Genomic DNA, 25122 nt, shown 5'->3' with positions numbered 1-25122 from the left:
ACTGCCTTTGGACTGCTAATAAACAGAGTTTTATGGAGTTTGCTTTATCAACCATATTGGTTTGGACTGTTTCTCTCTCCCCCCGCCAGGGGCCCGGGCTCCTTGTCCTGTTAAGCTTCTAACAGTGGTTGTCTATGGACTTTAGTAAAGGCTTTGACACTACTTCCTAAAGCATTCTGGCTGATGTCTTAGATAGGTGTACTGTTCACTGCGATAAAAACTGGCTGGGCCCACAGAGTGTTCATGAATGGAGTTAGATCCTTAACCACACAGGAATCCTGGAAGTGATCATGGACGGGACAGAGGGCTGAAACTTTGGAGTGTCACTAGAGGTGACTCATGTAAGAGATCCCACTGTATAATAAGTTACCAGAAAATGGACCAATATGCCTTGTTTACAGACAGATCCTGTTTAAAGGTGGAAAGCTGCTGTGTGGAGTCCTATATGACAAGTTGCAGAAACTGCTGACAGACCAAAATTGAGTAAATTGAGTCAGTTTGCAGAAGAGAAAGCCCTCCAACTGTCTTTAGACATTGCTGAAAGAGAAAATGACCAGTACTTTATCTCTGCACTGACTCAGGGATTGTGCCAAATGCTCCACGGGTGGCTACAGCAATGAAAGCAGAGCAGGTGACAGAGCAGAAGGAAATCCATCTGGGCTGTTGAATTGCAGTGAGGTATTGTTGCTCATGTGGTGAACCTGGTTGTAAATATACTTCACATAAGTGTGAACATACCAAAGAGTCTGCCACTGAAGAAGTTCAAAACAACGAGCAGGTGGACCAGGCTGCTGGAAGTGACTCAGATGGATCTGGACTGGGAATATAAGGGTGAGCTGTCACATATATCAGAACATGTAGAAAGAGAAGAAACATACAAATGGGCTCATGATCAAGGCATGGACTTGATCACTGATGCCATTGCACAAGTTATCCATGAATGCAAAGAGTGTGCCATAATTAAATAAGCCAAGAGCTAAAGCCTTTTTAGTATTGAAGATGATGGCTGAAATATCAATACAGGGAAGCCTGGCAGATTGATTATATCAGACTACCATGAACTTGCCATGGCAAGCACCATCTGCTTACAGTGATGGAAGTGACTACTGAATGATTAGTGGCCCATGCCACTGCCTGGATTACTGTTTTGGGCCTTAAAGAGCCAGTTTGGTGATTACTGAAAGGATTCAATCAGACAACAGGACTCATTTCTGAAGCAAACTCATAGCCTGGCCAAGGGACATGACATCAACCAGGTGATCACATTCCCTGTTATGCACCAGCCTCCAGGAATGCTGAATGGCTGTTAAAAACTGCACTGAGAGTAATAGGTGCTGGGACGTCAGGCTGGTTTGAAAGTAAACCATGTAGGAGAAATGAAGCCCGCTCAATTACCTTAAGAGAGATTTCAGGTGAGAGTTACAATTTAATAAAAAGGTTACAATAAATGCAATGATACACATTAAAACTGGTTTAGACCCATAAAGTCAGACTAAAGCTGACACCCTGTTGGCCAAGGTGGTGGTTGCGGTCCTATCAAGTGGTGATTGCAGTCCTGTTGAAGTGATGGCTGCAATCAAAAGTGGTGGTCCTGCAGAAGTTCTGGTCCTCCTCTGGATCCATCCAGGGGTGGTGGGGGTCCCAAGTCCTCAAATACCAAGATTATATACAGTCAGGTTCGGGTGGGAATGCTCAGTACCTCCCCTAGGGCAGGCAGTTTCACAGTGGAATGATGTAATACTTTGAATCATTGCAGCTGCCTATTCTGCTAGTGCCATTGAGTCCATAATGGCCCACTAGCCATTATGATTCTCCTGCAAGCTGTGGTGAGGACTATAATACAACAAGCTGTTTCCCTATAATAAAAGGGTGGGTGGGACTGTGGCTTCCGCAGAGGGAGTTATCACTGCAGACCCATTTGTGAAGACAAAGAAATACTCCCCTCCTCTTTTTCCTTATGTCATTTAACACCCAGCTTGCAGCCTGAGATTCAAGACATGCACTGGGCACCTACTGCAAATGACCCACCATTAACAGTTTGTCAGAAATGGCATGGAGGGTAGTAGTATACTCAGTTTGGTTACACCCACATAGTGCTAAACTGGCATTCTTCTCCTGTACAAGGACAGACATTCAAACATTGTGAAATACAGCATTCAGCAGAAGCCACTTGGCTAGTTAACATTAGAGCATCTGCCAGTTGACCTGGCCTTGTCTAATCAAGGTCTCTCTGCACTGTGGAAGAAGAAAAGATCCAAACAGTACATAGGAGAAACTGACTAAAAAACCAGTTACTCCTTCTTCAGGAAACGGTAAACCTGTTCATGGGATGTTTTTTGCTCAAGAACCTGGCTGCACTTGGTTAGCGCAGAAGGATGGGGAAGTGCAATATGTACCTCAAAGTGATTTAATCCTGAGTGAAAATAATTCACTATTTGAGTTGTAAGATGGCAGTGTTACACAACACTGTATATCACCACAGCTGTAACTGCCATGTACTGAAGGCATTATAGCAGAAACCTCTTGCTGTTAGCAAAGCTAGAGACAAGAGGAGGAATTCATTATCACATTAAAATTTACAGCCTAGTCCAAAGGGACCAGGGCTGGAGAATGTAATGGATGTACTTTTAAATTGTTGTAAACCATGATTTGAGTTGGATATTATAGAAAGACCTACAGCAGAAACTACCTGTACCAAAGAAGGATGAACATCATAAGAAGCAATTGACAGGAAAAGATGTGTGTTAATGTCTTTACAAACAATTTGATAGCTGAGGGTATGGGTGTTAATGTCTTTGAATGGTTCTTAATGTCTCTACCAACCTCAAGGCACAGGTTTGTTACATAACCCAGACAGATTGACTCCTGAACTTTAGGGTAATAGACAAATGAATCTGCACAAAGTCTACTACAGAACCCAGACAGCCTGAACTTCTGACGTTTGGAGGAAAATGACAGGTTCAAGGGGGGAATATGTGGAAGGCTGTTCTGGAAGGCTGTACCTTCCTAGTTCCTCTGCCAATTAGGAAGAGGGCAACATGTGGCTGGGAGTTTAGGGTAAAAGGAGGCTGCATCCTCAAAAACTGAGAGAGAGGAACGCCATGGGGATATGCCCCAGTGGACTCTTTCCCTTTATTCAAATAAAGCTGCAGGACTCCTCTGTCTCTTTTGGGGACACTGGCTTCTCATAGTGTGATTTTCTGCACACAGAGCAAGTGCAACAGTGATTTGATCAGAGCTGCTTTTGGTGCCAAATGACTTGATGAAACACACTACTTCTCCCATCTTGAGTGACCACCATAGCAGATGGAGCCCAAAGTCATTCACCAAATAAACACAGTGAGCATTTTGTGGGTAATTATGGACATTTCACAGACATTTTATGGCCAAGTGGGATGTACTGAGATAAGGTGGGATCTTAACATGACGTAAGTGATATGGAATAACTGGTGGAGAATGTACTGGTTTGGGCTGGGGTAGAGTTAGATTTCTTCATGGTAGCTGGTATGGGGGCAATGTTTTGGATGTATACTGGAAAAAGTTTTGATAATACAGAGATGTTTTAGTTAGTGGTGAATAGCACTTACACAGCACCAAGGCCTTTTCTGCTTCCCACCAGAAAGTAGTCTGGAGATGCACAACAAGTTGGAAAAGGACACCACATTTGACCAAGTTCTTTTTGGGTGTAAATGGTCAGATCCACTATCTTCCAGAAAAAGTCACCATAAAATATCCAGCAGACAGGTTTTATGATTTTTCTGCAAGTGATGCAGTCTTTCACTGGTGAAGATAAACAGCAACATTGTCAGTGCTTCTAGTAGTTTAGCAGCTTTTCAAGATGGAGAGTGTTCCAACAGTAAAATGCTGTGGTGACAAAGCAGGTATGGGGTGAGGCTCCAAGAGATGTCTGAGTCACAGTCAAAACAGGATTCTGCCTCTGCTTCCTACTACTTCTGTGCCTGGGCAATCCCATCCCCATTAGCACAAGTATGGCAAAGGATAATCCCAAACTGGCCCAGTTTGTCTCACAACCACAGAAAAATGCAATCCTTTATTCTTTGGTAAACAAGCTTTCTTAAAGGAAAACAGTATCTTTTGTACACCAGCAAAACAAGACAAAAGCTATTTAAAAGATATATAAAATACTTGTTTGCTCAAGCTGGAGAAACTGGTAATGTAGTGACTCGCTTTAATCTGGAACAAAATGTCTGCAGCAGATTCAAGATCAGTACTCAAAAAATTCCAAAGACTACATTTCTTCAAAAATAAAATATGATTTTGTGATGCCCAATACTGTGATTTGTTCTTTACGCTCAGTCTTATAATTTATGTGCACCTGCCTGATCTGACTTGATTTAGTGAGTTGTACTCTTTTACTATTTTTCAGTTTCTCTCTCTTATTTTATTACAGGTAAATTTAACAAGATCAGCTAGTTATCTTTCCCATTTCAGTATATTTGTATTTGGCATGCTAAGTTTACTTTTTCTCACAAAAACTGTCTAATTGCATCTTCATGCTATCAATTTAGGAAAAAATCTCAGCTGATCAAAATTTAGGCTTTCCAAGCAAGCAGCCTGTGTATTTAGGATGTATGACAGTTTTAGTTCATTTCCTCTTATTTTTGTCTGATCACAGAAAATGCTAGTATTTGAGTATACAATAATCCATCAAATCGAAATTTAAACCAGAATTACTGAGCTTTATAAAAACCACAGGAATTTTAGTTTCATAAAAATGGCAGAAACTTTAGACAGTCTTGCATGGGTGCACTAGTGAGAAGCTTTCATCAGACCAAAAACTGTTTGACCCACCACAGTCAATACAACATGAAACATGCTGAGCCTGCAGCCACTCAACAATTTTATGGAAGAAGGAGGCAAGACAAGGTTCAGAAACGTTTTCATGTTTGGGACCCTAGCCACACTTGCTTACTCCAATTGTTTTGTTAAGTTACGCTATCCTTCCATGCCAGGCCCTTTCCAGAAAGCATTTTACCAGAAAAGGGTAATAGAGGGGAAGGCAAAAGTATCTACCAACTGTTAATGCACAGCACTAGGCTATAAATTCCTGTCTTGGAACCATAAATTATTCTGGGAAGTCTCTGCTATTTACCTGTCTTCAAAACCTCTATACTTGTACACATTTTGCTAAGGAAATCTGAACTGGAATCGGAAGGTGAATTCTTCTGAGGACCACGTCATGAGGTTTATTAAGAGTCCCTCTTTTCCATAAATATGAATGCAAAAGCATGGTAGGTAGAGACCCTTCTGAACAAGCCAGTAAATTAGGTAAAGAAGAGGGCATACAGAAACAGGATGAAGCTGTAAGAACAAGAGGCTGAGCAAGTGCAAGCAATATTGACAAAATACACAGGTCACTTAATCCAATGAGAAGGGCAACTTAATGAGGTGGGAAGTACAAGGGTTTTTCCTACCTGAAACCAGGTATGTGTCCATTTCCCCACCTGCCCCAGGTTTTCCCACTTCCAGTAATTTGTGGTTTTGTTTCTTTTAAGTAATTTGCTCCAAATGTTAGTTACTTCAACAGGGGGCTGGTTTGATGAGACACACAGGCTGTATGACTGGGTTGGGTTTGGTTAGCGCAGTGGGGCAGCAATGTCTTCAGTTTTCCCCCAGAAGAGCCAATAACATTACACTCAGGAACTATTATGCAGGTCTTGCTTATATTGTACTGGTTTTGTGACTGCTGTGCCAATCCATTTATTTTCCATTGCATTTTCTGGGAGATGACTGCAATGCACATGATTCACATCTTCAATGACCAAGAAGACCAATGGCATCCTGGCCTGTATCAGCGATAGTGTGGCCAGCAGGAACAGGGTAGTGATTGTCCCCCTGTACTCAGCACTGGTGAGGCCGCACCTCGTATCTTGTGATCATATTTGGCCTCCTCACTGCAACAAAGACATGGAGGTGCTGGAGCATATCCAGAGAAGGGCAGTGGAGCTGGGAAGGGTCTGGAGCACAAGTCCTGTGAGGAGTAGCTGAGGGAGCTGGGGGAGGCTCAGGGGAGACCTTATGGCTTTCTACGACTGCCTAAAAGGAGGGTGCAGCCAAGTGGGGGTTGGCCTCTTTTCACAGGCAGCAGTGACAGGACAAGAGGGCAGAGTCTCAAGCTGCGCTAGGGGAGGCTCAGGTTGTACATCAGAGGAATTTCTTCACAGAAAGGGTGATCAGAAGTGGCAACGGCCTGCCCAGGGAAGTGGTGGAGTCACCATGCCTGGAGATACAGAGCAATACTGGACCCAGCACTTAACGCCACGGTCTACTCCACACACACGTATTCGGTCAGTCAAGCTTTCCCCGCCCACCCCGCGCCGGACTGTCCCCACCTCCGCGTCCGGCCCTGTCCCACCCCGCCGGGAGGGCGGGCCCGCGCTGCCGGAAGACCCGCGCGGATCGGGCGCGCCGAGGGACCGGCGCCGCTTCCGTCGCGGCACAATGGCGACGGGCGGGCCGGCGGTAGCGGGCGGTGAGTGCCCTTCTCTCGGCGGCCGGCGGCAGGGCGAGGCCTTTCCCGGCGGCGGGCGGTATCCGCCGGTGTCCTGACCCCCTCGCCCGCCCCTCTGCCTTCCTCTCTCCCTCCCTACATCTCTCGCTCCCTCCCTGCCGGGCCCCGCCGCGGCCCCCTGGTCGCGGGCTGTGTCTGGCTGAGGCGGTCGGTCTGGGGGATGCTGCGCCACAATCCCTGCACTGGGGTCGGGGGTCGACAGGAGGGGGCTGGGGACCTTCGTCAGCCTGTGGGAGGACGAGGAGCGAGCCGGGAGCTGCGGCGTGGTGGCAAGGGAGTCCTGGCCCACACAGTGTGTTTCTTGCGCCGGTATCGTAACGCCTTCGCCTGGGTCCTGCTGGCAGCTTGGCCGGCGCTGTCTGGTGCTTCTGGCCCCGAAGGCAACCGTGTTGTGGCCATCAGCGACACCGCTGACCCCCAGGGCAGCCCCCTGCCCACGCCAGGCTCGCACCTGCAGTCGTGGTTGGGAGACGCAGGCTAATGTAAACTTTGACTTTTCTGCTTCCTTCCAGTGCAGGGAGGTGTCGTCATCCAGCCTGGCGGCAGGCTGTGGGCGTTGCTTCTGGGGATAACTCAAAAACAGGCTGGGTTTAGGTCACTCTGAAATTCGGGTTTGACAGCAGTTTCTTGCCTAAAATAGGAAGCAAGTACACTTTGTGTGTTTGAAACCTTTCTTTCCACTCTTAGCTGGAGCAGCTGCGTTTCCAGAGATGTATATAATTGGGTAAGAATTCCGGTCTTTAGAACAGGAATCCTATTTGTTTTGTTGCTTGTGTAGGAGCAAAAAACTATCTTCTTCTTAAGAGGGATATAAACACTAAAAGTCTCGGGCCTATGAAAAGCAGACACTGAGATGCTTCAGAGTGCCTTTGTGGCCTGCAGAACTTAAAAAAAGGTAAAAAAATCAGGTACTCTGCTCCCATATTAAAGGCAACAGAAGGATATTTTCTGATGTTTAGATGCTTGAAACTGCTCTTTACATCACTTTACATCTTCATCTGCATCCTTAAGCACCTGCACATATTCTGAAAATCTTTTTTGTTTGGTTGTATGTGTCTATATTTAAATCATAAAATATTCAGTGTTGATGAAACCACTGCCTCAGCATGTTTTACACAGTCTCTTCTCGTAGTTCCCCCTTTCACAGTCCACATGGTTTACTGGCAACATTGGCGTTAGAGCTCTGTGGAAGTGTTTTGCAGTAAGGACATGGATGTAACCAAGGAAAGGGGGGTGGGTATGCAAGCAGTTCAGTGGTCCGGATGTTTCAGACAGTGCTAAAATAATATGAAATGGGAGTGTTTAATTCTGAGTAATGTGAGATGTCACAATGGTGGTCTGGTTAAAATGTGCAGAGTGCTCATTGTTTCTAAATCATTATATCATATTTGCCTTATAGCTGGATTGCAGCTTAGCTTCTGCATCTCTTTGGTGACACGATTTTCATTCTTAACAAGGTGAACAGTGTCTACTGTGGGCAAGGAGAAATATTTTGATATCCAGAATGGTCTAGGGGCCATCCTTGTTTTTGCCTCCTACATAATCTGCATGCCATGAAATTCCTTCAGCATTTCTTTCACAGCTTGCCTGTACTGAGCTGCGACTGATGTGGAGTCTTAAAATTTCCTATCTGTCCTAAAGGCATCTAGACCTTAGTGCCTGGAAAAGCCATAGGCTGTCTCTGCATTTTATGAACCACCCATAGGTGTTAGACGTTCTATGAGAAGAGATCTAGCTAAGTTTTGGAGTGCCTTTTCTTGCCTTGGTTCAAGATTGTTGAGATTTCCATGGCAATTAATACCTAATGTTTATTGCTTGATTGATTTTAAAATACAGCTTTTAACTTTTTGATTTCTAGGTGGGAGTCACTAAATTGAACAGCAATAACCATGGGAGATGCTGCAAAACCTTGCTTTGCCAAACAAAATAAGGAACAGGAAATTTCGCGTCAAGAACAATTAAAAGAAAGTCCCTTACAGAAAGGCTACGAAGTCATGGATGAATATGGCAGTGGCTATAGCAATAAAATAGATACCAGCCTGCAAAAGAAAAAGGGAGCTCCAGGTCATTATGGAAGCAGTCCCAGGCGGGGGCCACGTAGTGTTTTGAGTAGCCCAAATTCACTTAAAAACACAACTTACAGTCAAGGCTCAAAGTTAAATGATATCCAAAGAGACCAAATGAAGAAGTGGGTATCCGATGACCACCGTAGTGCTTCTGACACCTGGAGAGATTACCGATCTGTTGCCTGGATTCCTGGGCATGGCAGGACAAGAAAGGACTCTTTTCATGAGGTGGAAGGTGGTGGAAACAGAAATGTAAGACGACAACTTCAGGAAGATTTAATGAGCAAAGATGTGCCAGACATGCAGAAAGGAAGTTCTGGTAATCACGTGTGTTTGTTTTTACATAGCTATCCAGTAAAGTAGCTTCCTACACGTGCTACTGAAAAGTAAAATTTCAAGATTCACTATTAAAGCAAAAAAGCATTTTTGTTCTCGCCTGTATTGCAAACTATTGACTGCACTGTACTTGTAGCACTTTAGACAAATTGTTACAGCAATTGTTTTACAGACTGTGTTGTCTTTGTAGTTTGGTTTGTAAGTGGTAGAAGTAGGTAGGTTGCAGCATCTGTGTAGTGTCCCTGTTTGCAGTTTTCCCTGTACAGTTTGATGTAATCTGTCATGGCTGGTAGGGGATCTTTCAATTAAGCTGATAATAGGGTAAGATTTTTGGAGCTACCAATGAGGTCTTTAAAGATGTGTCTTAATGAAGATTGAAAACAATGCCATGTAAGTATTTTGAGAACTTAGTACAGCAATAACACAAATCTAGTTCCCATACATATGGAACTTCCCTGTGGGCAGTTAGTACTAATAATGAGCATACAAACCCAAAGCATTGAAATGTGAGGAAGGACTGGCTTAGAGATGGTTAAGTGATCGATACCATAATATTTTCATTTAATGCAAGTAAAGCAGAAAAAGGGAACTTCAAAGAATAAAGAGAATATAACTACATAAAATAAGAAAGACTAAAGCATGGATGTGGTGCTGCTAACGTGGAACACCGGTTGACAAGAAACCTGTATTGTTTTGGTTAAGAGTGGGAGCCAAAGACAGTAGTGATCAGACTCTCTGCTGAGAAAAAAAGCTACTGCTGGTTGGTACCTGGAAGCCCAGGAATTAAATGTCCTTTCCTTTGATAGTAGCTGTAACTGGAAAGATAAACTGTGAACAGGTGCCCAGTGTCTCTCATTGTTAGAAGTAAGTTGCACACGGCTCAACCTCACATGAGGAGAGAGCAGAGTGTTTTCATAAGGTTTTTCTTCAGTTTACTTGATGTAATGAACTTTTTTCTTCAACTTCAGTAACTCACTGAAATAGATACTTGTAACAATTGGCAATCATACTTGAGAACTTTGGGAAAGTGAGCTACTGATTACAGGAAACTGCAAGTGGAATTAAAATAATTGGTGTGCAACTTTAATCTTGGGAGCCAATTTTGGAGCACATAATGTAATATACTGAAAGGTAACAAAGATAAGTAGTAGTTAAGTATGGATTTGTTAAGGAAAAGATATGCCAAGCCCTAATTTATTTCTTTAAAATAGTTATCAGTCCCCTGTGGACATGGGAAAGGCAGCTGGTAGATATTGCTGGTACTAGTACTGTACTACTTTAGATACTCTTATATGACAGTTCTGTAAGTAAACTAGTGGAAAATTATCTGGATTAAATTAATGTAAGAGACCTGCAGAACTGATTAGGTAACTATACTCAGAAACTACTAAAGATTTTGTCAGTTAAAGAAAGTAGTGAGCGAACATCTAGTGAGTGAGGATTCAATTCCATTCAATGTTTATTATACAACTCTAACGATGAATGAAGACACCACACTTATTCATTGTGTGCTCTGAAAATTGAATATGCTGTGGAGCTGGTAGGAATGGAATGCAGAAAAGCAGGAAGGTCAATTGAAGTAACTTTGCACAATTGGAGGAATGACCTACATATAGAATGGAATACAAAGGATGTGTAAATGCCATTGTTTAAGTAGGAATATCAACTGTGAAAATAAAGGAGGAAAACTTAGTATAACATAATATTCTTTTCAGAGAAGAATCTGAAATGATAGTGAATCAGAAGATGATAATGAGTAGTTATTATCATGGGGTTGTGAGGCATGAGAAAAGACTCACAGCCTGAAGTACCCCTTTTTCTCAGTCTTTAAACTCAGTTGCAGTTCTCCATCCAGTTTTGGTACCCCACTTGTTTGAATAAAAGGGAAGCTGTCCAAACAAAAGCAAGAAGATTGTGAAGACACATAGGAAACAGAAGCTGTTCAAACTGTGAACAATCCCCAATCTTTCTGCAAAATGAAAAGCATAGGGAGGCATAGTTACAATCTTCCTCTGTCTAGGATGGCCATAAAAAACTGATGTAGTAAACTATCTTATTTTTTTCCAGTAGATGGAACACAAAGCAATGGGACTAAAATTGAGCAAGAAAGGTTCAGATGAGGAATGAAGGGCAACGTTTAGAGTTTCTAAAGATAAAGGTAGGGAAGTTCTGGAGACGTTGTCTGGGCAGCTCATGGAAAAGGTACCTGAAGGCCTTTAAGAGCAGGTTAGCTGAGCATTGCTCAGATCTGACAGAGTTCATTTCATCCTGCTGTGAAGCACTGGCATGGCATAGCTCACATCTTGAGGTTCCTTCAGAAGTTCTGTGTCAAGTAGCAAAATCACTGAAATTGTTTCTTTTAGGATTTACTTGAAATACTTTGTGCAGTTGTCCTTTTCATTACCTTCATGTCTTTTTTATTGTAGCTTATATGGAGTTTACCAAATATCTGAGACACTGTTTTGTCTGCAAGAGCTTTAACTTGTCTTTAGTTCTTCATTTAATCATGAACTTATAATTAGATTGTCACTCCTGTACCTACCAGAAGTACTTTTTAAATTTGTGATTTTTTTTTAGGAAGTCTTCTTTTAATTTATAACTTTTTTTTAAAGTTATTTGTTGGCTACAGAAATAATTGATAAGTAGGTAGTTGTCAGAGGCTTTTCTGTGAAGACATTAATGCACCTTCAGGTTCTGTCTACACTGATTAGTTAAAAATGTAGTCAAATAGATGTGGCACATCTTAGGAATTTGAGCAGAAGTGTCAGAGCAAAAATGGAGGGTATGGGGAAGGTTCAGAAGCTCAGACTTTTGTTTTTGTTTCCTTGATTCCTTGGGAGTACTGCTTTTGCAACCTGTTAAGCCTAAATTCTCTTTATTCCAGCTTAAACTTGTGCTGTTGCTGAAAGAAAGAAATTATTACATTACCATTTTTGTCCTGATACTGTTTACACCACTAACACGTGTGTGCTGCTTAGTGAACTGAATCAAATAACTGGTTACAAATACGCAACTGTGTTGTTTCCCTTTTGCCAATTGGAAAGAAACTCCATAAATGTGTTTGGCAGAGCAGTTTATCTGGGTTTTTTTTTTTTGGTCTTTTTATTACAAATTACAGCCTCATGCTATGATAAAAGTTTGGGAGTCTAGGGAAGTTGCATAAACTTTCTTAGAAGAAGGGAACTTTAGAAATTCCATGCTGTACATCCTGCATAGCTGTACAAGTGAAAGGCAAGATGTGATCTGAAGTCATGTGTGAAAATCTGACCTGTGTATATTTATTCCTGAGATGGTTTTTACAGGTATTGGCTTTGGGCCAATAGCAACTTCTGCTTCAGAATGATGACAAAATTTGCTTTAAAGTAGAAGTGGCATCTACATTAATTTGTTCCAGAAGTTTTTCTGTAAACACAAGAAGTTTTTTAAGCATTATTATTATGACAGTGTTACAGTTATTATGACAGTTTATTACGCAATATGCACATACTTAGCAAGTCCATTCTTTAGTCTGTGTAGTCAGCAGTGGTGCTTACTTTTTTTCACTTGCTTATTTAATGTTGTGGAGTTAGTACTGATCCACGTACTGGCTTAACTGAGACGCAAATTAGATTATTACTGGTAATCATCCCTTGTTAATAAAATGTCAAATGTGAGCTATGCCATGACAGTGCCATATCATAGTGCTGCTAGCTCTTATAAGTCATTCAAATTGGCCTACACTTTTTAATTCTGTCATACTTGTAGTCTAACTTAGTAGCCTAAAAAAGCCTGACCAGGAATCCTGAAACCTTTCAGTATATTCTGTCTTTTCATTATAATGGCATACAGGTATATAAATTCTATTTAGTTCTATTTTTTTTTTTTGCTAGTTTTAACAAAGGTATCTAAATAAGGTCATTGTCTTCAGAGGAACAAATTAGTTGATTTATTAGTAGTTTGGGACAAAGGTACTAGGTAATGATACTAATACACACTTACTATTATCAGACTTGCACAGAACAGATTGTGAAACCATACCAGGTAGGTGAATTCTTTGACTCTTATATAAGTAGAATGTTAATTAAGGAAAAAAAATTTTAAAAGGCTGTGGGGCACTCTGAAGTTACTTGACACATTGACACATTTGCTCTCATAACTCTTTATAAGAAATGAAGAAGCTTAGAAAACCAAGAAGATCGAGAAGAACTAGGAAAGATGAGTATGATCATGATGAAGTGGATGGTCCAGTCATAGATGAATCTGTGCTGTCAGCAAAAGAACTTCTGGGGCTGCAGCAAGCTGAAGAACGATTGAAGCGAGACTACATTTATAGACTGAAGAAGGTGCCACTGTCTTTACATGTATAGATAGACCTCTCCTATTTATTTTTTTCCTGTAAATACATTGTAGAGGGTAGACCTTGAGCAGTATCTCTGATTGTAGCTAGAAAGTTTAGTTACAGAATTTAAATAACGGTATTGCTGTTAATGAATTATAAAAAGAAGATGGGTTATCTTTTGGGCATTTTTTTCTACAGTATAACAGTTCAAGCTCAAAAAATGGCTTCTTTAGTTCATGAAATAATAACAAATCTTAGTTAAAATGCTGGAATAGTTGTTTGTTCAATTAATAGACTCTTCCATGGGCATTGGGTATTTTCGCCTGTAAAAGATAGGGTGTTGGGTGTGATTGACATGGTATCATTCTTCTGACATTACATTTGATGTGCAAACTTTTTGATGGCACATAGGGAGTTAGGGAAGCTGAACTGAGTGGGTGTAGATTTTAAAGTTAGTCATTCAACTTAGCAAGGGTATTGAGTGAAGTGAAAGTAATATCTTTATATATTTTAGGGAGTTTTTTACTGTCTTTATTTTAGCAACCTCGAAACTACCCATCAGCAAAATATACCTGCAAACTGTGTGATGTTTTGATTGAGTCAGTGGCTTTTGCTCATAAGCATATTAAAGACAAAAGACACAAGAAAATCGTAAAGGTGAGTTAAGCACAAGAAAAAGTATAATCTGTAGCTTAATTAAGCCTTCCTTACCCTGCTAACGATTATGAAACTGCACTGCTTTTAAAATCATTCTGCATTTAATTTTTACCATGTTTCAATCTTTTTTAAAAACTGTTACATAGTGATACTGATAAAAACAGTAAACTTGGGACATGAACTTTGCAATGAGGAGTAGCAATATGCAAATACAGTTGGTATGGCAGAATTAGCAATGATAACTTGCATGTCAGAGTGAATATTTCAGTTCAGAAATACTGTAAAAATTAAGCACTTGTGGAGTATTACAGACTTGTTTATATGTAAAGGAAATAGATTTGTTTTGAGCATAAGTATCAAAATAACTTTCAGCATAACATCAATTTTACCTTTTTTTTTTAATATCTTCTACGTTCTCTGCTTGAAGTGGACAAAATATGTTATATGCAGATTTCCTGTTTCTTCCTCTTTATCTCCTAACTTTTCACACCTCACAGATGATGAAAGAATTTGTGACACTTTTTTTTCACGTGCCAAGTACAAGTATATATACACCTCTGAATGTTACTGAGGCCTCCTGGAGTATCAGTTCTTTATTGCTTCCAGTTACCTACATTAGCTGGAAAATCTGTGGTGGTGGTGGTATTACTTGGGATGAGTTGTTGGCATTCATTCTAGCATGTTAAGCAACTCAAGAAACACATTTGAACATTGGTCTTTTTTTCTTGAAAGGAAAAGCAAGAAGAACAACTGCTGACTGCTCTTCCTCCTCCAACGCCTTCCCAGATACAAGCTATTGGTGTTGCTATTGAAAATGTAGTGCAGGAGTTTGGCTTAAATAATGAAGATCTAGAAGAAAGGCTTAACATTAAAACAACGATGGAGAACTTGCTGCGTCAAAAATTGCCAGGTATTACTTACAGTTTGTTTTAAGTGTTAGATATGCCAGCTTAAAAACAAAATAACAACAACAAAAACTGAACAAACAAAAAAGAAAACAAACAAAAAAAAATCCCCAACAGCTTATGAAATGAAAACTGAATTAAAAACCTTGTCTCTCTAAATTCTAAAACAGCATGTTTAGTTACTAGTCTGTTGAACAACATGATGCAGTAATATAACGCTGTTTCAGAATTAAATTACAATGGTGCTCATGACCCAAACAAGCCTCAAGTAAACAATGAAGATGAGAAGGATGTGGGAAGGATTTGACCTTCTTGATAAGCCTTTACCAACAACAGCATGGAAGGCAGGATTTAGTAACAGTTCTGGGCTATTGGAAGACCCTTCTGGTTTTCTTGTGCTTATCAAAACCAGGTGTAGGTTTAAGATTTATTAACAATGCTGTAAAGTAGCTACAGACTTAGAGTTAGGCATAGTGTAAATGAAGTATAATTCTTTTTGTTGCAGAGTGTTCATTAAGATTGTATGGCTCTTCCTGTAGCAGATTTGGTTTCAAAACTTCAGACATAAACATAGATACCCAGTTTCCTGCCAATGTAAGTAAGGCCATTTTATTAAGTATGTGTAAATGGTTTTGAATGTTTGCATCTTCATGTAGATTATATTTTAAATGTATTTTCTAGTGTGGTAGTAACACTTTCTCTAAAAGCCCATTGGGTAAAACAGAGCTGGTCTGGTCTTAAAATAACATTCCTTTCTTCACCGAAGAGTAGTGATTAGGCAGCATAATACAGCTTTGTGTTTTATTGAAACTTCTTCTGAAAACACTTAAAACATCTGTACTCTAGCAGTCCTATGAGACAGATGATTATTTATATTCTCTAACAGCTGGAATAAATGATACTTCTGTGATCTTGTTTCTGTACTGATCCTGGTTTTTTACTGATATATTTACACACGCACGTTTTGACTACTAGGTTATATTTGAGCCATGAAACCATGTTATTATTTTTTTGTGGAGCCTTGATTTGTCATGTTGTTTCTGTGTGTCTTTGTGCTTGAACATTGAAAAGGAATTAAGTACTTGATTCCATACATAAACTTACTCCTGCTATAGTTGATTTGGCAGTCCCATTGTTAGAGTTAGCATTTCCTTTAGGAAACAAAGAGTGATCTAAGTTCATAAAGTGCATATAATTTTAAAAAGCTATCATTCCAGTCTTTAACATGATGTAAGTCCACTGTGTCAGAATGAAGATGTATTTAAGCACACTGAAACAGTAGTTCTGTTGGTGGGGGTTTTCTTACCATAACAAAGTCTTTGATAGAGGTAAAAGTAACTTCAGTAAAAATTACTCCGGGATTATTTTTTTCCCTTCAAAGGAAGCAGAGTTCCTGTTCCTTTTGATCCAACTTAATAATACTCCAGTAGACCTAGAGGCAGTTTTAAATCTGAGTTGTAGAAAATCACCTTTTTGACAAGTGATTGATACAAAACCAGCTTTATTCCTTTTATTGACAGATGACTCAACCAGACGTTCTCTTACTTGTGCAAGAAAGTCTGCAGAACAGTGGTAAGAAAAAATTGCTGCCTTCTCGATTTCATTAAACTATTGCTGTGTAGTGTTGTTGAATTTCACCTCTGCTGAATAGGTACACCACATGCTATTCTTTTTTAGAAAGATATGAGGTTGAAAAATACTGCAGGAAAGAATACATTGACAGAACTACTTTTGGTTTAATGTTCAGTGTTATGAGGGCTAAAGTTCTGTTGTTTTTGATGATGTGAGAAATTCCTAGTGGGAAGCTTTCTTCTACATTGTAAGTGAAGATGTCATTACACATGAGAGAGACTCTCTGCTCCCTTCCCAGCCTGCTCTATTAGCCATGCATAGTACAGAAAGTAGCCTAAGTTCCTTAACATGTAACAGAAACCCAGTAATATACTTGAACATTGTGGTCTCTCTCCTGTAATTATGTGCACGTGTCTGTTACTGCATGTGATGACCATGTACAGATGACTGCTTACAGACACATGGGGTTTTTTTCAGGTAACAAATGTAACTGTGTGCATTGATACAGTGAAGTAAAGTTTAAGATCCTTTAAAAATGCACTTACTCAAACCAATTCAAGCATATGCAGGCAAGAAAAAAATGAAAATATTGGCTGAGGGTTTGAAAAATCTGTTCTTTTAAAATGCAGATTGCAAAAAGTGGCTTCACTGCTTTCTTGCCTTGCTTTATGCCCTCAGTTGGGGAACTAGACAATATGGTTCAAAACATGTATATTTACTGACCTAGATTTTCTCAGTGGCACCCCCACCATCGTTGTATGTGTATATTATCGTCTGAAGCCCTATGGTCTTTGAGAATGGGGTTATTTTTCAGTCATATTAGAGGAATGAATACCCAGATCTTGTAAGAAGTTAGGATTTCCAGTGTATCTCAAAAGCAAGTAATATTTGCATTAACATGTTGTACAAAGTCTTCTCTGTGAGTGAGAAGATACAGCGATAAAGCATTAGGTGTTTGAGGTACTCCAGTGGCAAGAGCAAGATAATTTTCAATGAAATTAGGTGTACAGTTGGCTAAGTAACATCACAAAAATCTTGTCATTTCAGAATTTTTAAGAATCTAAAATGGTTTCATAGTTTCCTCTCTTCATGGCCAGTGAAACAGTGAGGCATCAAAAAATAAATTCAGTTTGGATCAATAAACTCCACTTAGAGGAAGGACCAGAGTGGCTGGCAGTTGAATCATATTTGGAAAAATTATATAAAGAATGAGAAGAAAAAAAATAGAAAAAGCATAGCAAAAGGACATTACATCATGTAGGCAAACCTGTTCTACATTTACATAAAGCACTGTCAGATAACCAGGGAGAACAAATTTCTTTTTGTATAGTAGTGATGTAACACTCTGGTTTTTTATTTTTCACACTAACGTTGTTCCACAGGTGTTGTTGGTCTGTCTATATGCCTGAATTGCTGAACCCAGCTCTTTACCAAAATATACTTCCTTAATTGTACCTACTGTGTATATATGAATTTTGAAAGTTCTGGTTTTCCTCAGTATTTTCCTAATAGTGCTTATTGTATAAACCATATTCTTCCCATCACATGTGAAACACTTAAATTAATCCCATCACTCTTGTAAATTATCATATGTACTTTATTTTTCTCAACACTAGTCATTGTATTAGAAGCTGAAATTCTACCTGTACTCCTCTAGTTGCAACCTGTTCAACATATTTTTTGTCAACACCATGCTTAATGTGGCTTCTTCCTTTTCTCTCTCCCACTTAGAATCTTTTACGGAAGTTGATGCAGATTTCCATGCTAGAGTACCAGTGGTGGTGTGCAGAGAAAAGCAAAGGTCTCAGTTGTCACTTTGTGTGTTCTAATAGTATATAGCAATGTAAATTATATTACCAACACCTGATAAATGACGTTTCTGTACTAAATTATTACAGTTCCATGGATCTTGAAACACAAACTAACACTCATGGGCAAGTCATTCCTAGCCTAGAATAAGAGGGTAAGGGTTGTTCTGTCCTCAGCTGTGTATTTCCCAACCCCTTCAACCATTATGGCTTCCAGCATGTACCCTTACCCTTCCATTTGGGATTATTGCTTAAGCAGAAACTTTCCTTTCTTATAGGTAGTGTACATACCGCATTAAATTATAGATTTCTGTAAGGATAAGAACAGTTTGCTTAGCTTTGCTAGCATTTTGAGAACAAGTGAAAAATATTTTATTTTGCCCATTTGATGAATATCAATTAAGATTCATGAAACAGTCTATAAACAGCTACTGATAACAATATTACCAGTTATTTGCTGCTATCTTGATTTTTCAGTGTTTAAAAATATTTCATGTTTTGTGAAAAGAGCGTAGAAACTGATGGTGGGTGTCGTATGGGAAGACATTTTTGTTTCATGAAGTAAATTAATAGTATAACTTTTTCAACTCAGTAAATTCTTATCATTAGAAAAAATACTTAAATTTGAATTGTATCTTAAAACACTTGTACAGAAAATTATAATGCATATATTCTCAACCTAACCATAAATCAAATTAGTATTGCATGCTGCTTTTCATGCAGAGATGCTGTCTTTGAGAGGCTGTCAAGTCTTTCCTCACAGCCTTCTGCTAACACTGTTCTGTGAGATGTTATCTGACCTATGGGTGTTCTTACAAAACCTCCAAGATCTTTTGTTTCTTTTTGGATTTTAGTGGCCTTATTTGTAAAGTGAGTGCAGGGAATGAGAACGCTTGTCTGACAACAAACCATTTGGCTACACTTGGAAAGCTGGAACCTACTATCGTACCTTTAGTGATTGCCTTCAGGTACTGGGCAAAGGTGAGAGTCATTTATATTCCCTTATCTGTCAATAAATATTGAATGAACTTTGATATTATGCCTGTAGTTATAGTTTAGAAAACAGTTGTTGAAACAGTCCTTTAAAAAAAGAGTTGGAATGAGGATGTAAGTTTTTATAAATTGTAAATTTTATAAATTATATAATTATCATTTGTGTGTGATAATGTTCCACTAAATTTCAAAAGCAGAATTTTAAGCTTCATTCAGTGGCATGCAGACTGTAAGTATCCTGCTCTGTTACCAAACTAGTCAGAGGAATGTATGTGAAATGGAATTGCTAGTTTCTCATATACTTAATCCATCATGAAAACAAAAAAATTAAAAGCTGTCTCTATTGTCAATGAAAACAGTCTTGTGAATTAACATAACTTGTTCTAAAATTTGTCTGCAATTAAAATATTAATTTAAAAAATGGAACAACTTTTCACCTGTACTGTATCTATGCAAAAGGAGCTATCATTTTTGAAAATATGTATATATATACTGTCTGTTTTGCTAGTCTGTGTCCTATGGCTCTTAAACTGAAAATGTTGTGGTAGTATGATAGTAACTGGAGTAAATATGCAGGCCTTGAGAACAAATTCCATCTGATAAGAGCTCAAAGATATCTGAGTTCCTGCCAGTGTTCAATATGACTGATTTCTGAACAGTAATTAAACAACATTTTTCATAGTATCACTTGAAACTTTAATGACTGCACAATTTGTTTTTACAGTTGTGCTGTGTTGATCGTCCTGAAGAGGGAGGCTTGTCACCTTATGTGTTCGCTTTAATGGTTATTTTCTTTCTACAACAGAGGAAAGAGCCTTTTCTACCTGTCTATTTGGGATCGTGGGTATGTGTGTTAATATGCTGAATAGTATGAATGAGAGGACCAGTCACTTGTGGTAGTATATAACCTGTCAGCTCTATGCTACTCTGAGCAAGCTGTAAGCAAGCCATTCCTGCAGGAATTAAGAATATGAATTCATCTGTGAATTCATCATCATTCAATGACTACACTTAACTTTAGTATGCCTAGCTGTGAGGCTGCATTTCACAGTCCTAGTCATTGAAGTAAGTGCTCTGTTGCCTCTTCTGTAAGTAAGGAGAGCTGGGCATTGAATAATGCATTTTGCAACAATTTACTTCCTCATTTTTTTGAGCCTTTCTTCCCGACTCTTGAGAACTCAATCCACATTAGCTACATCCCAAAACAATGTCTTGGAATTTGACATCTAATTCTCCAAAACATAGACCATGGTCGGGGAGCACACTGATGTGGTACCTGCTGAAGGGATCGCATTAGGAGTTCAGAGCATGTATTTCTTGGATTTAGAAACTGAAATGCATCTTGATGTCAGGAATTGTATTATGGATGCCGATCCAGAATCCAATTCTCCAGGACACCGTTTATGTGTTACATTCATGGCACCCATTTTTGTACTTACAGTCTCTTGTTATGTTTAGCATGCATGTTGCAGTTCCTCTAATTAATAACATGAACCTTGCAGTTAACAATTTTCTGTAGTAAGTTACTGACTCATTTGGAAGTATCTCCACTCTCTGAACTGGATTAGAAAAATGTCCTGTTGTGTATGGCCTTGTAATTAAAAGATACATATTTATGCTTGTCTAATGTGCAAAGAAAAGGTTGCATGACATAGAGTCACACAATTTTCTGTACCAGTGCTTGGTCAGCCACACAGTAAAGAAGGTCTTCTTCATATTTAGGGAGAACTTTCTGTGCATCCGTTTCCCCTCCCAGGGAAAGCTGCTGTAGTGGGTTGACCCTGGCTGGGTGCCAGGTGCCACTAAGTCACTATCACTCCCTTTCCCTTTGAGACCAGGGAAAGAGAAAGATGGAGAGCAGCCAGCAGGGTGAGATAAAGCAGTTTTACTACAGTAAAAGAAAAAGAATAAGCAGAGATTTGTGTGTGCTAAAGCTGAAGGGGAAAAAAACGTCAATCTCTGTTTCCCATCAGCAGCGATGTTCAGGCACTTCCCAGGAAGCAGGGCTTCAGCACACATAACAGTTGCTCTGGAAGGCAAACATTGGAACCTCATTAATGCCCCCCCCTTCCTCTCTCTCTCTCAGCTTATATATCTGAGCTGATGTCATATGGTATGGAATTTGATTGATTTGGGTCAGCTGGCCTGGTTGTATCTCCTCCCAGGCTCTTGCCCACTCCCATCCCCTTTGGTGGGGGGAAGGAATGTCAGAGGGGCAAAGCTGCTCAGCAGTAGCCAAAACACTGGTCTGTTATCAGCACCCTTCCAGCTACTGATCCAAAGCACAGCACTGGGAGAGCTGCAAGCTTTACCTCAGTCAGACCCAAATTGAGGCCCGTTGCCTCTTGTCCTGTTGCTTGGCACCACCTGGATCCATCCTCTTGACACCCTCCCTTCAGATACTCAGATATGGATGAGGTCCTCTCTGAGTTGCCACTTTTCAAGGCTGAACAAGCCCAGCTCCCTCAGCCTTTCCTCGTAAGAGAAGTGCTCTAGTCCTTTAATTATCTTTGTAGCCCTTTGCTGGACCCACTCCAGGAGCTCCATGTCTCCCTTGCACTGAGGCGCCCAGAACTGGACACAGCACTCCAGATGTGCCTCACCAGGGCACAGTAGAGGGACAGGATCACCTCCCTTATCCTGCTGGCAATGCTCTTCCTAATGCACCCCAGGACACCATTGGCCTTCTTGGCCCCCAGGGCACACTGCTGGCTCATGGGACAGCTTGTTGTCCGCCAGGAGCCCCCAGGTCCTTCTCCACAGAGCTGCTTCCCAGCAGATCAGCCCAAGCCTGTGCTGGCGCTTTGGGTTATTCCTCCCCAGTGGAATGAAGGACCCTGCTTTTCCTTTTGTTGAACTTCAGACGGTTCTTCTCTGCCCATCTCCCTTACCCTGTCAAGGCTGCATCCTGGGGTATTGGCCACTGCTTCCAGCTTTGTGTCATCTGTGACCTGCTGAGGAGGCATCTGTCCCTCTGAGTCACTGCTGAACAAATTTAACAACACTTGACCCAGTATTGACCCTTGGGGAATGCCACTTGGGACAGGCCCATGTTTAGACCCTGTGCCACTGATTACAGCCCTCTGGGATCTGCCATTCATCCAGTTTTCAGTCCACCTCACTGTCCATATTTCCTGAGTGTGGACACAAGCACACCCTTCCAAGACCATTGAGAATTGTTTGTAGAGAAGGTTGGGGAGAAGAGAGAGAAAAAGGTTGGGACATATTCTAGACCTGGAACAGGTGTTTTTAAACTTTGTTCTACTGTGATGTGAGGACTAAAATTTAAAGTTCACATGATGTTCTATGGTGGGTTTTTTTTTTTTATTTCCTCTAGATTGGAGGATTCTCATTAAACAAATTAACTAATTTTCATCTGAGAGAAGTCAAGAATGATGCTGTGGTTTGGGAGCATAACCCCGCTGATGATTCTGATTTGCCACAAGAAACTTCCCCTAGAAGGGGCAAGGTCTGAACTTTTATATATTTATTTCTGTAGTAGTCTAGCAGTCATTGCTGTTCTTAGAAGAACAAAATTTCAGTTTTGTGTTTGTTTCAAAACCATGAGCTGAACTAAGAGATTGCATGACTGCTTGCTTCAAGGTCTGTTGTGCTTAGCTCTTGGCACTAAGGAGCTGGCAGGAAAATAGATACAATTTCAAACTCTTTGATAAGACCCTGAATTTTAATCTACCAGGGATAATGTAGTTTACAGAGTTGGAGCAGTTTTCTCTTGGAATGAGATTAAGCATATGAAAAATATTTCCTCTTTGCTTTGAACTGTTCTTATAAATTATTTCTGTTATAACAACTTTGTAAGAAACAGTTATCAGTATGTGATTGCATGTTGTGCCAGTTAACAATTCAGCCTAGACTTTGCTAAAAAATAGTCTGTATAATCCATTCTGTCCTGTTAGATGAGATACGTTTCTTTGAAATTTATAAATTACGGCATAAACACTTAAAGAAGCAATTGTTATTAATTATTGATGCTAGTCTTTACCATTGCTGCAGCCTTTCATTTTCAAGTTTTATACAATCTCTTCCACCTTTTTAATTGCAGTTTTTATTGCAATTGCAGGAGTAGAGAAGCAATGATAAGTTCTGTCATACTAGGTTACAGATAAAATGAAGGAAGTGTAACAGTTAAACGCCTGTCAACTAAATGCTATTTAATGTTTTCTTCTGTAATTGACAGGTTCCCTTAGTATTTGATTTAAGTCAGCAGTGTTCAGCACCCGTTGGTCAGCTCTGGCTTGAACTGCTTCGTTTCTATGCTTTGGAGTTCAATATGGCTGATTTGGTTATTAGCATACGACTCAAAGAACCAGTGTCTCGTGAATCAAAGGACTGGCCTAAAAAGCGCATTGCTGTGGAAGGTATATAAATAAGTCTCAACAAACCTCAAAGAGCTATACTTTAATTTTTATAAGGTGCTGACTTGGCTATTGGTACTGTGTTACAACTTAGAAATTTTGAGTATTGGACTGATTATAGTAGAATATTTTTTTTAAAAAATCAGTTTAATATTTCTATTGGGTATTATTTTCAACATTATCAGAAATAATTAAGTGAACTTGAAATTTGAGCAGAATTGTGTCTTCAGCACAATTCATACATCTTGTGTCCTTACACAATGTTTAAGAGTAACTAGCAATTCAAACTCTGTAAGGATGTAAGTGTGTTCTTTTTTTAAAAAGTTAACTCTTTCACTGCTGGCTCACTTCTTCTTTCTTCTAGACCCATATTCAGTCAAAAGGAATGTGGCAAGAACTCTAAACAGCCAGCTGGTGTATGAGTATATTCTTCACTGCCTGAGATCAACTTACAAGTATTTCGCCTTGCCTCACAAAAAAAGTGCAAAATGGAACAAAATACCCTCTTCAAATGCAAGTGAGGAGAAATCCCAAATGCTGGACCATGGAAAAGATGCTATAAAGCATGAAGATTCTGACTTGCAAAACTTAGACAGTAGAACAAACATAGCCATAGTAGAAGATTGCATAACAGAGGCTACATGTATGCGCAAAGAACATAAAATTGATCCTTCAAGACTGTGTGATGGCTCAGAAAGTTTCACAGAAGAAGAATTGGCTGATGATATAAGTCATCTGGGAATTACCCATGAAGACTCAGACTGTATAATTGAGGAGATTATTTCTGGAGATAATGAGGATTTTAAACCTAGTTGTGAAGAGACAGAGAGTGAAAATGAAGATGAAGAGGAAGAAGAGGAAGAACATGAACAAAGAAAAAGACGATGGGATAGTATTTTGGCTGCTGAGCAGACAGTTGATGAAGACAGTGACAGTGGAGATCTCCCTGTTGCAGTGAATGAGCATGATTTAGAGACATGTACTTCAGACTTAGAAGGTTTTCGAAACACTGCACTTACAGAGAGTGATGAATTTGGGTTGGAGTGCAGCGGTATAACAGATGATAAGATTGACATTGATGATGATAGTAGCACTGAAGGTACTGATGAACTGGATGAATCCCCACAAAAATTCCTGTGTTCAGCACAGAGTCAGATATCCCAAATGATTAACTCAGATGATGAAGAGGAAGAGGAGGAAGCACCAAGTCTTCTCAATCAGAGAGAATGCAGTGTTACCATTAGAGCTGGAGGTGAACTAGATAACACATATACTGGATCTGGAGATGATGATGCACTGTCAGAGGAAGAAGATGATTTTTCCATCCCCAGTAAATATGAGAACAAACACTTCAAAGAAAATGTAGCTGGACCTCTGAGGAACAATTTGAGTCAAGAATATCTTACTGAGAAGGGAAGCCATTCTGAAGAGAACACAGCAGTAGAACAGTGCTTAGAATCTGAACTTTTTTATCAGTTCAGTAAACAAGCTTTTACAAAGGGCAAGGTAAGCAAGCTGTATCAGAACATAAACATATTGCTTATGTTCTGTTAGAAGTT

General features: G+C 39.8%; 1 protein-coding gene across 3 annotated transcripts in view; it reads left to right on the top strand.

Annotated features, from left to right (window-relative positions):
- Nucleotides 1-6412: 6412 nt before the first annotated feature.
- Nucleotides 6413-25122, top strand: part of TUT7 (terminal uridylyl transferase 7) — a 34103-nt gene continuing 15393 nt past the window's right edge. The window contains exons 1-13 of one of the 3 annotated variants that reach the window (XM_069001032.1): nucleotides 6413-6493; nucleotides 8391-8917; nucleotides 13081-13256; nucleotides 13793-13909; nucleotides 14642-14819; nucleotides 15320-15408; nucleotides 16335-16386; nucleotides 18118-18187; nucleotides 19049-19175; nucleotides 19912-20031; nucleotides 22525-22656; nucleotides 23386-23566; nucleotides 23928-25069. In XM_069001032.1, the coding sequence (XP_068857133.1) occupies nucleotides 8422-8917; nucleotides 13081-13256; nucleotides 13793-13909; nucleotides 14642-14819; nucleotides 15320-15408; nucleotides 16335-16386; nucleotides 18118-18187; nucleotides 19049-19175; nucleotides 19912-20031; nucleotides 22525-22656; nucleotides 23386-23566; nucleotides 23928-25069 (2880 nt within the window). In that variant the 5' untranslated portion in view covers nucleotides 6413-6493; nucleotides 8391-8421. The other 2 variants (XM_069001033.1, XM_069001034.1) reach the window with 2 other exon arrangements.

This window comes from Aphelocoma coerulescens, assembly GCF_041296385.1.
Source record: "Aphelocoma coerulescens isolate FSJ_1873_10779 chromosome Z unlocalized genomic scaffold, UR_Acoe_1.0 ChrZ, whole genome shotgun sequence".
In the NCBI taxonomy this organism is placed as follows: domain Eukaryota; kingdom Metazoa; phylum Chordata; class Aves; order Passeriformes; family Corvidae; genus Aphelocoma; species Aphelocoma coerulescens.
The sequence above is the reverse complement of the archived record's forward strand: the minus strand, read 5'-3'. Positions and strand labels throughout refer to the sequence as shown.